At 37.1% G+C, this 16276-nt stretch overlaps 1 protein-coding gene across 1 annotated transcript in view; it reads right to left on the bottom strand.

Moving 5' to 3' along the window:
- obscnb (obscurin, cytoskeletal calmodulin and titin-interacting RhoGEF b) overlaps positions 1–11640 on the bottom strand; it is a 63253-nt gene extending 51613 nt beyond the window's left edge. The window contains exons 1-12 of the mRNA XM_030160231.1: positions 11515–11640; positions 9377–10466; positions 4835–5104; positions 4283–4543; positions 3650–3955; positions 3293–3559; positions 3035–3141; positions 2672–2840; positions 1772–2047; positions 1381–1662; positions 594–869; positions 200–481 (exon numbers count right to left, since the gene is read on the bottom strand). Coding sequence (XP_030016091.1) covers positions 200–481; positions 594–869; positions 1381–1662; positions 1772–2047; positions 2672–2840; positions 3035–3141; positions 3293–3559; positions 3650–3955; positions 4283–4543; positions 4835–5104; positions 9377–10454 — 3574 coding nt within the window. The 5' untranslated portion in view covers positions 10455–10466; positions 11515–11640. The remainder of the gene's footprint in view (positions 1–199; positions 482–593; positions 870–1380; positions 1663–1771; positions 2048–2671; positions 2841–3034; positions 3142–3292; positions 3560–3649; positions 3956–4282; positions 4544–4834; positions 5105–9376; positions 10467–11514) is intronic.
- Between the last annotated feature and the right edge of the window lie 4636 nt (positions 11641–16276).

Genomic DNA, 16276 nt, shown 5'->3' with positions numbered 1-16276 from the left:
ATTATCACATAAAAAACAAAAACAAAAAACAAAAACAAAACTATATAATAATATAAATATTTAAACAAAGCTTGCCAAATATTTCAGAATTCATGCAACTGATCAAGGTGGTGTTCATTTATCCAACTCACATGACACAGATATTTGAAACACAAAAAAAACAAAACACTTAATGTACTTATATCCTACTTGTCCTTACCATCAACATGTACTTTAAAGGCCAGTTTCTCATTCCCAGCTTCACAGATGTACTCTCCTGCATCTTTCTTCTCCACTTTGTCTATGACAAGCTGGCGGCTCTTGCCCTTTGACTCTGCGTGTATTGTCTTGCTCGACGTCAGCAGTTTGCCATCTTTGTACCATTTTACCTCTGTCTTGGTATCAGCTACCTCACAGGTAAGGGTAGCTTTCTGAGACAGAACTGCTTTAACCTCCTTCTGGACAGACTCCTTGTTGAAGAAAGCAGACTGGATCTGGACGTCTGTGAAAATTGTGAATGTAACTAATTTCAACCCATAGATGGCAACTGCAATGGCAAATGTAATGAGTGAAAATGTGAAATTTGCCAGTACTAGTTTAATCCATGACCTTACCGGCCACCTGCAGTTTGAAGACCAGCTTCTCAGTCCCAGCTTCACAGACATACTCTCCTGCATCCTTCTTCTCCACGCTGTCGATCACCAGCTGTCGACTCTTTCCTTTTGTCTCAGTATGAATAGTCTTGGAGGAAGTTATCAGTTTGCTATCCTTGTACCATTTCACCTGTGTGTTGGAGTCAGACACTTCACAGCTCAGAGTAGCTTTTTGGGACAGAGTGGCTTTCACTTCCTTCTGGACAGACTCTTTGTTGAAGAAAGATGACTGGGACTCTAAAGGTAAATTTAATGGAGAAAAAATAGCAATGATGAATAAATTATGTTTATGTGTCATGCCTCCTTGTATCCAACCTTTTTAGACATTGTAAATCATATATTTCCTTATAATACCTGAAAACTGAAAAAAAAACTAACACTCAGACAAAATAAATTAGTCATGTCCTCCTCAAACTAAAAACAGAAATACTTATCTACTCATTAGTCTAAATGACTAGTAAAAAAAAACTGAAACAGACTGAATTACAATTTTAAAAAAATGTATAAATCAAAAACATAAAAATCTATAAAATATTTTTAAGAATTCAAAGCTACAAAACCTTTGGTCTTAAAGTTGATGGTCTGTATTTTGGTTGGGCAAACCACAAACATACTTATCTGTAGGAATATTTTAAAGTCATAAAATCCCTTTATACCACACCCTGAAGACTTAAACCAAATTGTTAAAAATTCACTGACACAGAGACTGTAAAGATCTATAGATAATTAACTAATCAATCTGCCTTACCTATAATTAGTATCTTGAAGACCAGCTTATCCCCTCCAGCTTCACAGATATATTCTCCAGCATCACTTTTCTCCACCTTTTCAATCACCAGCTGACGAGTATTGCCTTTTACTTCTGAGTATATCGTCTTGCTGTTGACCAGCAGCTTTCCATCTTTGTACCATTTCACTTCTGTCTTGCTGTCAGACACAGTGCAACTAAGAGTGGCTTTCTGAGAGAGGGTAGCTTTCACCTCCTTTTGGACTAACTCCTTGCTGGAGAAGGCAGCTTGGGCTTGAGTTTCTGATAGAGAAAGATTGTTGGGGAAACTATTTTTAACCCATATCTCTGGTGCACAGTCAAGTACACAATGTAAATTAAAAGTTATTCTGAGAAAATCAGCCAGCCATACCTTTTATCTTAACCTGGAATGTGACTTTGTCTGCTGCTGTCTCACAGGAGTAATGTCCTTCATCATTCTTCTTGGCACTCTTGATGATGAGTTTTCTTTGAGTCCCGTTGGAGATAATGGTAGTTCTTTGGTCCTCAGTAATCTCCACTTGATCTTTTTTCCACACAACAACCGCACTGGCAGGAGACACCTCACACTTCAGCTCAAGACCTCCTTTGAGGGATGATGCCATTCCCATGGGACCTCTGGGCTTGTTCAGGAACTTAGCAGGTTCATCTTAAATAAAGCATGATGAGAAGGTTCTTAAGGTTCCAATCATGTAATAGTTAATTGCTCTGTTCACTGCCTAGCTGAAATTAGAGTCACTTATGTGTATGAAAATTGTGAAATGGGTCAGTGGGGTAAAAATGGAGTTGACTACATTATGACAGATAGCTCTTTATTTTGTTTGAAGGCCCATAAGCATCAGAACATATTCTACTGTTTCACATGACAAGATGCAGGCAGTATTAGATAAGATTTTTTTTTTTTTTTTTTTTTTTTTAATAGCACTTTTCAAGGCACCCAAAACACTTTACATTATTGATCCATTATTCATTCACTCTCACATTCACACTCTGGTGGTGGTAAACTACATTTGTAGCCACAGCTGCCCTGGGGCAGGCTGACAGAGGCGTGGCTGCCAAGTCACGACAAACAGCCTCGCTGACCACCACCACCAAACATTCACACGCATTCGTACACCAGTGTGAGTGACACTGGAGGCAAGGCGGGTGAATTGTCTTGCCCAAGGACACAACGGCACATTTGAACCATCAACCCTTCAATTCTACCTCCTGAGCCGTGGCCACCCCCAAGTATTAACTGTAATTGCCAATGGATAATATTCTAGAAACATACCTTTCAAAGCAAGCTGAAGGGACATTTTGTCATCAGCTAAAACACACTCATAGATGCCCACATCCTCCTCTGTGACATTGTGTACGACTAGGATCCTTTTGCGGTCAATAATCAGATATTCATACTTCTTTCCTATTTTTATCTCTCGCCCATTCCTCATCCAGACCACCTAAAAAGAGCAGGATGCCAAAATGTGAGAAAATAAAGTTAAAAACAGAATTGAATGCAAGACTTTTATCACTATGTACTTAAAATGTATATAAAACATATGACATGAAACATTAGCCCCTATGTCTAACATCCTTGAAAAGAATATGTAAAAACATAATACAGTTGGAAATAGTGAATGTTCCAGTAACGAACCTGAGTGTCGTAATCTGACACCTCCGCAGTAAGCTGAGCAGTGGCTTGAGCGCTGCAGGTCACCACCTCCTGCTGGGCTGACTTGTTAGTGAACCTAACAGAGGGGGCTAAAAATACAGGCGTCATGTTGAAAAGTGATAAACACTGTTTCACACATGAAAAATACATTAATAAACAAGTCCTCAAACAGACCAAGACTAAAATAAAAAACACAGTCATCTTTCTGTCCTGGTGGTGCAAGTGGCTGCAACTGCATACCTTTAACACTCAAGGTGCAAGTACTTTGGGATCCTCCACCCACAAACTTGAGTTCAACTCCATTCATTTCCATTGTCACAACACGGATGAGTAGAGTGTGTATGTTCTTGGACCGGGTGATTAGATAGTCTCCTCCACTGCGCAGGAGGCGGCCATTTAGAGACCAGAAGCCAGAACAAACGGAAGACAGCTCCACAGTGATGGAGAACTCCTCACCACAAACTGCAATGCTATTCATGAGACCTTTCTTGATTTCTGCAGTGGGTTCTGAGAGAAAGAAATGCATAATGAGAAATGAGTATTAAAGGAATTTTGTAAAATACATTTAGTGAAAAACAAACACCATGTCCATTTTACCAAGGTAGAAGCTTCCAGGCACCTCCAGGTGCGGACTCTGGCCAAAGTCATTGACAGCAGAGATACGGAACTGGTAACTGGCCTCCTCTGTGAAGCCGGAGACAGTGATCTCTGTTGAAATAACTGCTTCTCCAGCATTGCACCTCTGCCATGTTTGAGTGCCAACCTTCCTTCTTTCCACAAAGTAACCTTTGATGGGCACAGGGCGGTCACTGTCAGGTGGAGACCACTGAATGGTGATGGATGAGTCAGTCTTGTTTTGCACCACAGCATCGACTGGGGGATCAGGAGGGTGCTTCCTTGCAGCTGGAGTACAGAGAGTGCAGGTTATTTACTTTCTAATCTACTTTGTATTTGCATATATTTTACTGTCAAAGCTTCCAGTTAACATTTACATTGGTATCATTTTGTAAACCAGCTCTATTACTGACTTATTAAACTACATATAGCAATTTAATACTCTGAACATGAACAAGATTAAGTGTTTAGAAGAGACAAACCCCAAAAAATACAATGGCATGAATGGGATAAGAAGCCTGCATTGGCTGAAAATAACTCAAAGTGAGACACCTGAAGAGACACACATTTGTTCCTGAAATAAAAATGACCACACCAACAATGTGTCATCCTCACCAGTGACAGTGAATCGAGTGGAAGTCTTGCAGTCACCAGCCACAAAGGCCACTTCTCCTGAGTCATCTGCCTGACAATCTCTTATCGTCAGAGTGTACTGTCTGAGCACAAAGGCAATGGAGATACGGGAATCCTGCTTCAGCTTCTCGCCATTGCGAGTCCAGTATGCCTCTGGGCAAGGACGCTCCAGCTCGACACAGAAGATGACAGTGTCACTGACTGGAACCACTGTCCTTCTCGGAAGCTTCTTAGTAATGTTACCTGAATCATAAGGAGATTCTACATGAGGTTGAAGTCAAATAAAAGGCACACTGATTGCTTATGTGTAAAGAATTTCCTTAATTTGAACAGTATTAAAATGACATTACATTATTTGTCAATTAAAACAGTGTGTGGGAGTACAGTTGGTGTCGGCTGCTGCCTTATCGGTACAGACAGCTGCCTGTCAGCCAGCTGAGCCCATAAAAAGAAGAAGAAAAAAGAGGAAAAAAGGAAAAAGAAAAAAAAAAACGAAAAAAAAAAAAAAACAGTGTGTATATAATATGATCATACCCAGGACAGTGAGCTCAGCCACAGTACGACTGCCTTCATTCATCTCACAGATATAAACACCATCGTCATTGGTGGTAACGTTGTGTATGGTGAGACGACGCAGGGTGCCTTCTTCCTCCATGTGATACTTCGTATTTTGCTCAAGCTTTGTTTCCTCCATGAACCAGTTAGCTTGAGTGGCAACGAGAGGCACTTCACACATCATTGTGGCTGAGGCTTTCTCTTGTACCTCCACATCTTGCAGCTTCCTCTTGAATGGCACCTTAGGCTCTGAGACAAACAACAGGAACAACAATTAATTGACTGATTATTTTGTATATGCTAACCTCATTCTACACATGTCCAAATTTTTGTTCAGACAAGTGTAATATCAAAATCAGGGATGGTTGATTATAACTGATGTATTAGTCATAATTTACTGTCATTTATGAGGGTTAAACAATTTTTTTCAAGACTGTAGTTTGTAATAGACTAATGATTGTTTAAACGTAAAAGCCCAGAATCAATGTAGGATCAACACAAAATAGCATGTTTATCAACAAATTAAATGTGTGAAAATGTACATTTAATCTGTTTAATTTTTGACACATTATTTTCACACAGAAATGAAGCATGAAAATGCTCTTACATCACATACACAAGATTAGAGAATCAGGACCTGCATATTACATACAAAATCACAGAGACACAGAAGCCTGAAGAGATTCACTCTAGAGGTTGCTATACAAAATAGCCATGCTTAATTTTTTTTTTTTTTTAGAAAACTGTATTAATGTGACATACATAGAGGTTAGGGATAGTCTTGCTAATACACCACCTTAGTTTAGTTTAGTAAGGGCTGTGCAGGAGGGTTACACTTACAGATCCATATCTATATCCACACTTTGGAACTTGGCCAACAGTTTAGAAAGTGTACTACAAGAAACAAGTGTTGAAATGCATGGAACTCTACTTTGACTTATGTCAAGTCAACAGGGTAAATCAACCCAGTTTAAAAATGAATGTAATATTTACGTAGTAATATTTACAACATTTCCTTCAGCATGCCTTTCAAATGGCATGTGAGCCTTTCACATTTTTACTTAGAGATGATGAATACTAAAAAAAAAGCAATCATAAACTCATAACCTATGATAGTGCTATTTAGTCAAAGGCTTGGATGTCAAATAGATACTAATCCATACATCTAACGGGGTTAAAAATGATAAATTAGTATCCTAATGGTGGAAAAATGTTGTACCATATTCTTAGTCTTTCAGTGATATAGCATAACAATCCACACTTAGTTGCTAAATCTACAATAAGTGTTAAGAGTGTTTAATCTCTTTTTTGGCAATAAATCACCACTTATTTCCCCTATGTACCAGGCTATTGTATTGAACCTGTATCCAGAAGTATTCAAATCCCTTACTTAATTAAAAGTACCAATACCACATTGCAAAAATACACAGATACAAATAAAAGTCTGTGTGTTTGTATATACAATATATGTATGTGTATGCTATATTTTACTGCAGTGGATTTTTAAGCTTGTGCTCATTGAACCTATTCATATGGAAAGCTGAAGTCCCATCCTTTATTATATCCCCGAAATCAGGTTTTGGGGATATAATGATTTTACCCCTAATGCTGCCACAGCATCCGCTGCTGCTGGATATCCTTTGTGTGAACACGATAACTAGGACAGATTTGGTTGGATTTCTTATCCCTTGATAACCAATATCTCGCTGTCTCAGCAGGGGCAGGAAAATTTGTTGACAGTACCAACCCTGGGAATTGTTTCTTTAACCTCCTTCCTTCAGGCAGGAGTTACAGAAGTATAAAAAGTCGGACAACTAGGCTAAAAAACTGTTTTTATTCTTGGGCAATCAGACTGTTAAATGCCTAAGTGAGGCCCATGGGTCAGTCTATACTGTCCATTATTCTGTGCAATACAAGTATATGTGTGCAAAGTTTTTGAACTGCGGATTTTAATGAATGTTTTATTGACTCGCCGATTTTACTGGATGTTCTGATTTTATTAGATGCTTGATTTTATTGGATGTTTTGATCTTATTGGATGTCTTATTTATTGCTATTCTTCCTTTTATTTATTCTTTTGCACTGAAGAGGGTAAGCTCTACTCAGTTTTGTTGTATAGCCATTGTACAATGAAATTAAAATCTACAGGGTGTCCCATAAGTCTCCATACATAGGAGACATGATACATTCCATATATATATGGTTCTAACATGTATTTCTTTATATTTCTTCTTTATAGTTCTTCAGCAGACACGCATTGAAATGTGTTCCCGACAAAATGGCAGTCATATAGAGCATATTATATAAATAAAAATGGTTTATGTCAAGAAACGTTTATTTTTCCTATGTATGGAGACTTATGGGACACCCTGTATTCTATTCTATTCTATTCTATTCTATTCTATTCTATTCTATAGGGGACCCCTAGTGGAAGAACCCAATCAATTTCAGCTTCTCTGAGTATTATAAGTCATCCAAATGGGGGCGCTTTAGTTGAAAATCAGTTCATGGGACATAAATCAAGCAATAATAGGCCGACTGATTGTCTTACAAATGTCCATTTTCTTGCTACCATCCAGAGTTCACATGGTGTTATTTTCATTCACTACATGGAGTTTTGTGAGGAAAAATTGGCTCTCTGACCCTTATTCTGCCACTACCAGGTCGATGTAGCTCAAATTGGGTTCATATCGATTGTCTAACAATTATCATGGCTAGATTTATATATAAAAGAGGATTGGGGGAATTTCGGGGATATACCCTTGCTGTCAGCCCCTGACAGCGTAAGCCTCGTTTAAATTTTAGGACCTTATTTCAGGAAAAAAATCCATTACAGTCAAAGGAGAGAGAAACATTATTTTTTGATTCCATAAAAATAATGCAATCATTTACATATCTAAGGTTTTTCAGTTCAAAAGAGTTGCATTTCTTTTTAAACTGTTGAACAATAAATCTTTAAATATAGGTAAATAATGAGACTACTCAACCTTAAGTAGATATCATCGTACTCTTCTCTCTCCACAATCTGTTCAGAGATGTGGAAAATGTGTTTTATTCATTATTACCAGACTTTAGTTATTTTCATTTCTTTTAATATTTTTTCACCTGAAAATTGAGGTAAAATGTGCCATGGTAGCAGACATTTTAGGTGTTGGTGACGTGTATCACTTGTGACAACATTTGCATTCCATTTAGTGGTTTACCACAAAAATTGATTTTTGTTTACAATCTTTGCCACAAACCGCAATTTTCATGGTGTGTAAAATTATCATTTAAATCAACACACATCACATCTGTAAATGATAAAAATGTCATGTGTTGATAAGCGAAAATAAATGGAAAAAAAATGTTTTTTCTTCATTAGATGTACTGTATGTTAACAAACAAATGTTTAGGCTTATATTAAATTAGTGATATATGAAATAGAATAGATCATTTTGTTATTTGTATGACAGTTGTTAACTAATATATAATTATCATGAAAGCCCTGTATTATTTTAAGAAGTGAATTTTTTGTGAAGTAGAAAAACAGGCTTGTTTTCAGCTTTGTGACAGCATTTTGCTTCTAATCCAAGATGGTTTTGAGGAGATTATTTACCTTAAGAAAGAGGAAAGTTTCTTTAACCAATAAAGGAACGCTTCGTACTTTGGTTTATCACAAACACTCCAAACCAACACATCTTTAGGTATGTGGTTTTAACTGGATGGTATTTCCCTCTGAAACATTCAAATAAAGTACCTCACATCTGTACTTAGCAAAAGCACTTGGGTAAAAGTACTTTTCCCCCATCTGTACTGTATCTGCAATGTACCTATATTTGTGCATTTTAGTGTGTCATGGTTTCTTTTTACTTATTGTATTTTTCCTATTAAAAGTATTGTGCTTTGTTTATTTGCTATAACTCTGATCATAGCTCACAAGAACACCAGAACTAAAAGGGCCTTACAGTGCAAATCCTTTACTTTAATCCAGCAAACTAACAGTTCCCCTACTCTGCTCATTCACTGGCCAATATTCACCCAAGGGAAGTCACATTAGCAGTGGTGCCAAGGTGCTTCAGTGAGTGAGTGCCCATCTTAGCAACTGTGAACTACTCATCACTGGCAGAAAATAGATGCAACACAACACCGTCTTTTAGACGCTGCGCCAGAATCCAACCTTGTTGTGAAAATCCACACACGTTTAGAAAGATTTAAGTAAAGCTTTAGTTCATTGATGTGGATAACACTTCCATTAATAAATAATTACAATTAGTTTGAATAAATTAATCCTATTAATATGTACCCCATTCCATTATGTATTGTTGGTATTACAAGTCACATTATCATTTATACTGGTTGACATGTTCCTTTATTTAGATGAGTAATGGGACTGTATTTGAGTCAGTATCACATACCCCACGCTACTGCTGTAAATACTCACTGAGTAACGCACCAAATGTGTGATAATTTGCATTTGAAAATAATCTGTCATTTGTTATTACTGTTTGTAGCTTCATTTTAATATTTTTAATAGCCTACCTTTGACTGTAACCAACACAGCGCTGTAAGTCTGCCCAGCCATATTGGTTGCATTGCACGTGTACAGACCGTTGTCACTCTGCTTGCAGTAGAGGATCTTGAGGATGAAATTCTCAGCTTGATCCTCATAGATGACGTGCCTGCGGCCCTCACTGATGTTTGCTCCATCCTTCCTCCAGATAATATGAGGTTTGGGGTGGCCTGTCACAAAGCAACTGAGTTTGGCGTGTTTGCCCTCAGTCACTGTACAGGTACGAGTGAATACACCTTTGGGAAGCTTTGCCAGCATAGATGCCCTGAGCTTATGTTCCAGACTCAACCCATCAGTGATATTAGTCGCAGAAGAGGTAGAAACCGAGGAGCTGCTCTCCTCAGTGCGATAGACAGCTATGTCTTTCTTCATTTCCTCTTTGCGTTTTTGGAGGTGAGAGAGGAGTGACGTGTTCTTGTCTACAGCCAGGTGGCGGGAATCCTGGGTGTCTACGACAAGAGCTGCTGCAGCATGTGCACGGCCCACAGTGTTCTGCGCCCTACAGGTGTAGGTGCCACTGTCCAGGTTACGTACACTCTGGATCTTTAAGGTGCTACTGTCACTGTCGGAAACAATCTTGATACGATTTGTCTCTCCCAAGTAGCGCCCATCCTTCTCCCAATCGAAGTTGGCCTCAGGGTGAGCTGCAACCCTGCAGTGGAAAACAGCATCACCTCCCAAACCAACACGTACAGAGGTAGGCTTAACCATAAAAACAGGGGCCCTTTGAGCCATTTCAGCTGGCAGAGCAACTTTGAGGGTTACAGCTGCATAAGCTTCCCCGACATTGTTTTTGGCCCGACACATGTAAACACCACTATCCTCCAGTGTTAAGTCATAGATGGTCAGTCGGTATACATCTCCATCCTCCACAGTTTTAAAGCGGCCCCCAGATGTCAGCTTCAGCTTGTCCTTCTCCCAGGTGATCAGTGGGGTCGGGCTGCCCACAATAGTGCAGCTGAGTGTGGCGTCCTTGCCAGCACACACAGAAAAAGCCTTTGGCCGGGTGAGAAACCTGGGGGCTCCTCCAAACATGTCCTGATCCATTTTTACTTATTCCTGTGTTTAAAAAAAAAAAAAAAAAAAAAAAGAGACAATTAAAATGTGATTTTGATAGGGGTTTACATAGAAAAAAAGGTACAGGATGAGCTATGTATATATATATATATATATATATATATATATATATATATATATATATATATATATATATATATTTTTTTTTTTTTTTTTTTTTTTTTTTTTTTTAAATTGTCAGAACTGACAATGCAGAACAAGGTTTGCCATTACTACTACAAGATAAGTTATGACATGTAAACATTTCAGTTCTAAGCTAAAAAATGTAACAGATTTGTCATTTCTAATTGCATCCATTTATCGATCTTCAGCAGTTTCAAGAAAATCTTTTGTAATAAACTGTGGGATGTGGCAGTGCTCTACATTTACTTAGTATGTTATTAAAATAGACATACATCTGTAGTTCATTTGAGCATTTATAGCTGTCAGTTAAACATAGCCCTGCTGTTCTGGCTCTGCAGACATTTATCAATAATCAAGACTATACTTGATGCCATTAAGTGGGAACATTATGGGTTTAATAACACACAACAAACACACTTCTTTGTAACAAGGTCAAACAGAGCAGATATGTGCCTTTCATAGAGTGACATTTGCCAGCTTTGTCACCTCTATTGCTTGAACTGCCTGTCCCAAAAATAACCTCAGCTGTCAGAGCCCGTCTCTGTCCATTTCCATTTGTAGAAGCAAAGAGATATCAGCTGTTTGATAAAGCTCCCACTTCAGAAACTTACTTCATTTCCGTGTCCATTCCCTTTCAGTTCCCCCAATTTACGCTAATAATAATTGCACTGTAATTACTCATTTATACAAGTGGAGCGTCATAGAGCTAACAGGTGAATGAGCCATTAGCTTAAAGTCAATGCTATAGCTAACGTTCACGCGCGTTCATTTAAAGCGGCAATTAACTATTAGCAATATTAGCAACTAATATTAGCGACTAAATATAACTGAAACGCAGCTATAAGCTTTTTTATCACAACTGGCATATTAAAATTTCATACAGTAGTTCCAGTCTAACTTTGGTCACCTTGAGTCTTCAGCCACTCAGGTAAATCATGTGGGCTACAGCGTCAGTCAGTCCGGGTGATAGATAGCCCTTGTACTTAAAATCCACACCAAAAAATGTGTTCTTTGCGCTCAAATATCCTTGAAATGGTTGTAAATCCAGGATGGTGGAACATCCCCCCCAGTCTCTTGCAGTGGGCGGTTGACTAGACTTCTTTTTTCTTTCTTCTCCGGTACCTCATGATGCCAAATAGCTGACGTGCCCATTTTGGCGCAGCCTCCTTTCCAAAATAGACTTGTCATTTAACTGTGGAGATAGGAGATAGTCTGTTGGTGAGGTCGGGAAGCAGAGCAGGCTGCACACGGATTCACTGCTGCAGGCTGCACACTTCAGCCCAGACATTAAGTCGTAAACAACTCATAACATTGAATATTCCTGCCAAATAAACTCACCGGGGATGTTGTAGGTTAATATCATGGACCAATACCTGCGCAAACAATTCAACTTCTGCTGCTTTCTCTGTTTCTGATCTTAAATCAGTCACAAATCTCCTAACAAATGTCTTTTATTTTCACAAATATTTGCAAAATCATCTTGAATTTCATTTCAATATATTAAGATCTACATTTGCTCCAAACCTATGTGATACTACACTCAAAAATCACATAGAAACTTTTTTTTTAATGGGGGAAAAAATACTTAATCTTTTGCTTGCAGAAATGCTTTTTTGGTCAAGTATTTGCACAAATTCGAGTGGTTTAATTTAGCATATCTCAAAATAGAAAACCTGAGAAAAAAGATTAAATACACTGTAAAAAAAAAAAAAAAAAAAAAAGACTGTAGAATTAACACCATAAAGTTGTAAAACTGCAACATAAAAAAACTGTAAGTGACAATACAATGCAAAGTTGTTTATTTGAAAAGATTTCCATGTTAACGGTTAAATCAAATATAGCTGTAGTTTTTACAGGAAGAGTATGTTAACAAAACCAGATTTGTATGTAGAAATTATGTATTTCTATTGTTTTTTACAAAATAAAACTGTAAATTTAAAAACAACATGGTGCTGTTTAAATTGCAAGACCATAATGTTGAAATAACAGCATTTTTTCTTTTTTTCCTTTCTTTCTTTTTTTTTTTAATAAAAAAGTAATTTAAAAAAAAGTAACCATTTAACAATTTAACATTTTAAACTTGTAAATTAATGGGTTGGTAGAGCTGGTAGAGTGGCTCCTCCAATAACCAAAGGGTTGGTGGTTTGAATCCTGGTTCCGACTGTCCATATGTCCAACTGTCCATGGAAGACACTGAACCTTAAATTGCTCCCAGTTGGACCTGGTGGTTTTGGAAAGTGCTTTGGACACCATGAAGGTGTGTAAAATGTGCTAAATAAGTGCAGTCCATTTGTCATTTAAATCCAGTGTTAAATCTACATGTTTAAAATGTTAAATCTACATGTTACTCAGTAAATATGTTTACAGTTGGGTGTGTTTTTTACAGTATTGTTCTGGTAACCACAGCTGCTAGTTTTTTTCCGTAAAAACAATAAGATTTTTTTTACAGTGTATATCAAGTCTAGGAAGAGTAAACGGCACAGTTATACATAAAAATACATGAAGAAAATGTGTATATGGAGCACAAATATATAGAAATATGAAAAATTTCATATACAAGAATTTGGTAGATCACAAGGATCATAAATAGTAAAAAAAAAAAAAAAAAAAAAAAAAAAAAAGAAATGGATATGTAAGTTGAATGAATATAAAAGAGAGATGACTGTGCCCATAAACTGGAATAGTTTTTACTTTTCTTTTCCATATAGGATGTACATGGCCTTGATGTACATATTCTTTAGTGTTTTTATATTTTTTATCTAGCCAAGAACTACCTGCAAACAAAATTTTGTTATGTGTTGAATCTTGAATCTTCAGAGACGTTTCTCTTTTTATTCCTATTTACACACATCAGTAATCACCTTTAACCAGGTACAATGATAATATACTGAGTCCCAGTTACACTTTATCCATCAAGAATAAATCACATTGTCACAATCATTTCATGAGAAGAGGAAAAAATATTTTTTTCCAACCTTATGGGCATTATATGTAGCTAGATTTAAACATAGTAGTCTAAAAATACTGTATTTTGTTGTTTTATTCTTAAAATGTTATCTCTCCCCAGTCCATTTTGTGTCATTACAAGATCTCAAAACTTTAAAGAAAAAACAAACTAATGTTGAGGCAAACATTGTGGAATTACATGGGGCAACTAGATAGTCTGTGTCAAACATGTTAGGTATGCAATGAATTTATACTCAGTAAAATCAACAGTGTGTTGTAATTTATCATCTATGGCTAGTGAATTATAATTCATGGTGAGAGACATTTTATTCATTTAATCTCTGTGTTTATGTCCTTGTAGGTTGTGACATTGTTTATTTTGACATTTGTAATTGATTTCATTTCATGTTTTGACACTTTAAACTTCTTTGTGTCAGTAGGTTTTCCTCAGTACAATTTTATCTTTTTTTTTGTCCACTGACCACTTTAAAATCTGTATTTAAAAAAAAAAAAATTAAATAAAAAAAACTGTAGGTGTAGTTGCATAATAGCATTTCTATATTTTCAGTGAGTATGTGTTAAGTTTATATTATTCTTAGGTTAATTTGGTTTATTTCAGATGAATGGGCCCAGGGTTGTTGTACATTTGGCAGCTGTTTGACCCAGCTGCTCAGGCCCATGGTTAGGCTATGGCATCATATTTTACAAAGGACACACGTACAGTAATGCTTTAATTTTGTCCTTTATGACTCCTCTCTGTGGTGAAACCCCTTTTCAGTCATTGATTTCATGAATACAATCAGATTCACAATGGCTGTAAGAAATTTGTTTACCCTCCTCTAACATGTGCTGCTTCGTTACAGATTCAGATAGACCATTATAATCCAACAAACATGGGGCAGCTACTCTTCCCCATTCTTCTGCATTCATAGTATTTTTGTAGTCCTCCGGTGTGGGCTTTCCCCCAGTGCCAGTGACTGACAGCAGCAGGTCGCTGGACCCTGATTTAAACTTCCCGAAACCCTAGCAGACGGTAATCCACTGTTGCCGCTTGTCCCTGCTTATCTTGTTCTGGCTTCTGTGTTTGCTTTCCATACTTCTGAACAGACACTGACAAAGAGAAATTACATGTCACAAACTTAAATGCCATTCTACGCTTCGCTTTTCCCCCCTGATTTTCTCCTCTTGACAACCATTTAGTTAGAGGTCTTCTTTACTTCATGGATGAACTTTCTACAACACTAGTAATTGTCCAAACATGATCATCATGTCCATCTCATAGCCCTTGGATTATAACACAATAGAGAGCAATAGACAGGCATGGAAAACCTTACTAAAGCAAGTTGGAAACTTTCTCAAATAAAATCATGTCTTTGTGATGAGATGACGTTTACAAAATGGGTGCAAGGTACACTCTGCCCTACATAGCCTTTTACTTGACCTCTTAGCCATTTGGAGAATAAGGTTGTGGCTGTATCATGTTCAGACACATGGGTGTTGTTACCTCAAGAGAACATTTGCATAGCAGATGACAAGTGAGACAAATGTCAGTCGCATCAAGAACAGAATGAACAGTAGATGGCATGTTTCCTCAGAAATGGCCCTAGAGATATTGTGACACTATGGACAAATTTGGTAACAAACAGGTGACACAAAATATCGTGTAACCAAATAGAAACTTGATATTTGTTAAAAATGTGGATACCATTTACATTATATGTACAAAAATACTGGGACACATCCCACTTATAACTCATAAGACATTCCACTCCCTTTGATCTGAAATATTATCATGATTACAATGTTCATGTCAGTTACTGTCAATAATTATGACATAAGTAAATGTCAAATCAATATTCCTGTTCAAGTTTAAAGGCTGATTTTATTTATGAGTAAGAGCTGAAAGAAAGCAGATGATTACTTATGGTCTAGAACAGGGGCGTCAAACTCAGATCCTCGAGGGCCGGTATCCTGCATGTTTTAGATGTTTCCCTCTTCCAATACACCTGATTCAAATGATAAGCCTATCATCAAGCTCTGCAGAAGCCTGATAACAACCATCAGGTGTGCTGGAAGAGGGAAACATCTAAAACATGCAGGATACCGGCCCTCGAGGATCTGAGTTTGACACCCCTGGTCTAGAAGGATTATTTATGGTCAGAACGTGACAAATATTTCAGAAATCTAGAGGTACGACATGTAAAATAATATAAAGAAAAATCAACACTAAGTAAAACAAACTCTGAAGTATTTCATGAGTGTAGATGAGACATAAAAGCAAGAACTAAACCTATAGGTGAAATAGCAACTTTATATAAACTATATAATTACAGTTATATCAATATAACATTACATTATAGCACCTGTGTGTCCCAGTACTTTGTCTAGTACGTATGATTAATAACCCCTTAGGAAAGCTTACAATGAAAAAAGTGGCCCTTGTGATTGTCTCATTCTGTACTGTCTCATAAAGTTTAATTCCACCCCCAGTTTCCAAGGTTTTTCAGCTTGAGACCCAAAAACTCAGTTTGATGCTTATATGTCATAAATTGCCATATCTACATTTTTTCTGACTCTTATGGTCAAAACAAAGTGGAACAAATCTGCTTCAGTATTGTTTTTTGTCCTGTTACGTCTTTTACATCAGTTCAGCTTGTTTGATCTTATTACATCTTATGCATTTTTATGGTTTTTTTAATGTTGTCTTTTTCTATATACATTTT

Source organism: Sphaeramia orbicularis, chromosome 17 (assembly GCF_902148855.1).
Source record: "Sphaeramia orbicularis chromosome 17, fSphaOr1.1, whole genome shotgun sequence".
NCBI lineage: Eukaryota > Metazoa > Chordata > Actinopteri > Kurtiformes > Apogonidae > Sphaeramia > Sphaeramia orbicularis.
Note: the sequence above shows the minus strand (reverse complement) of the source record. Positions and strands in the feature narration are given on the sequence as shown.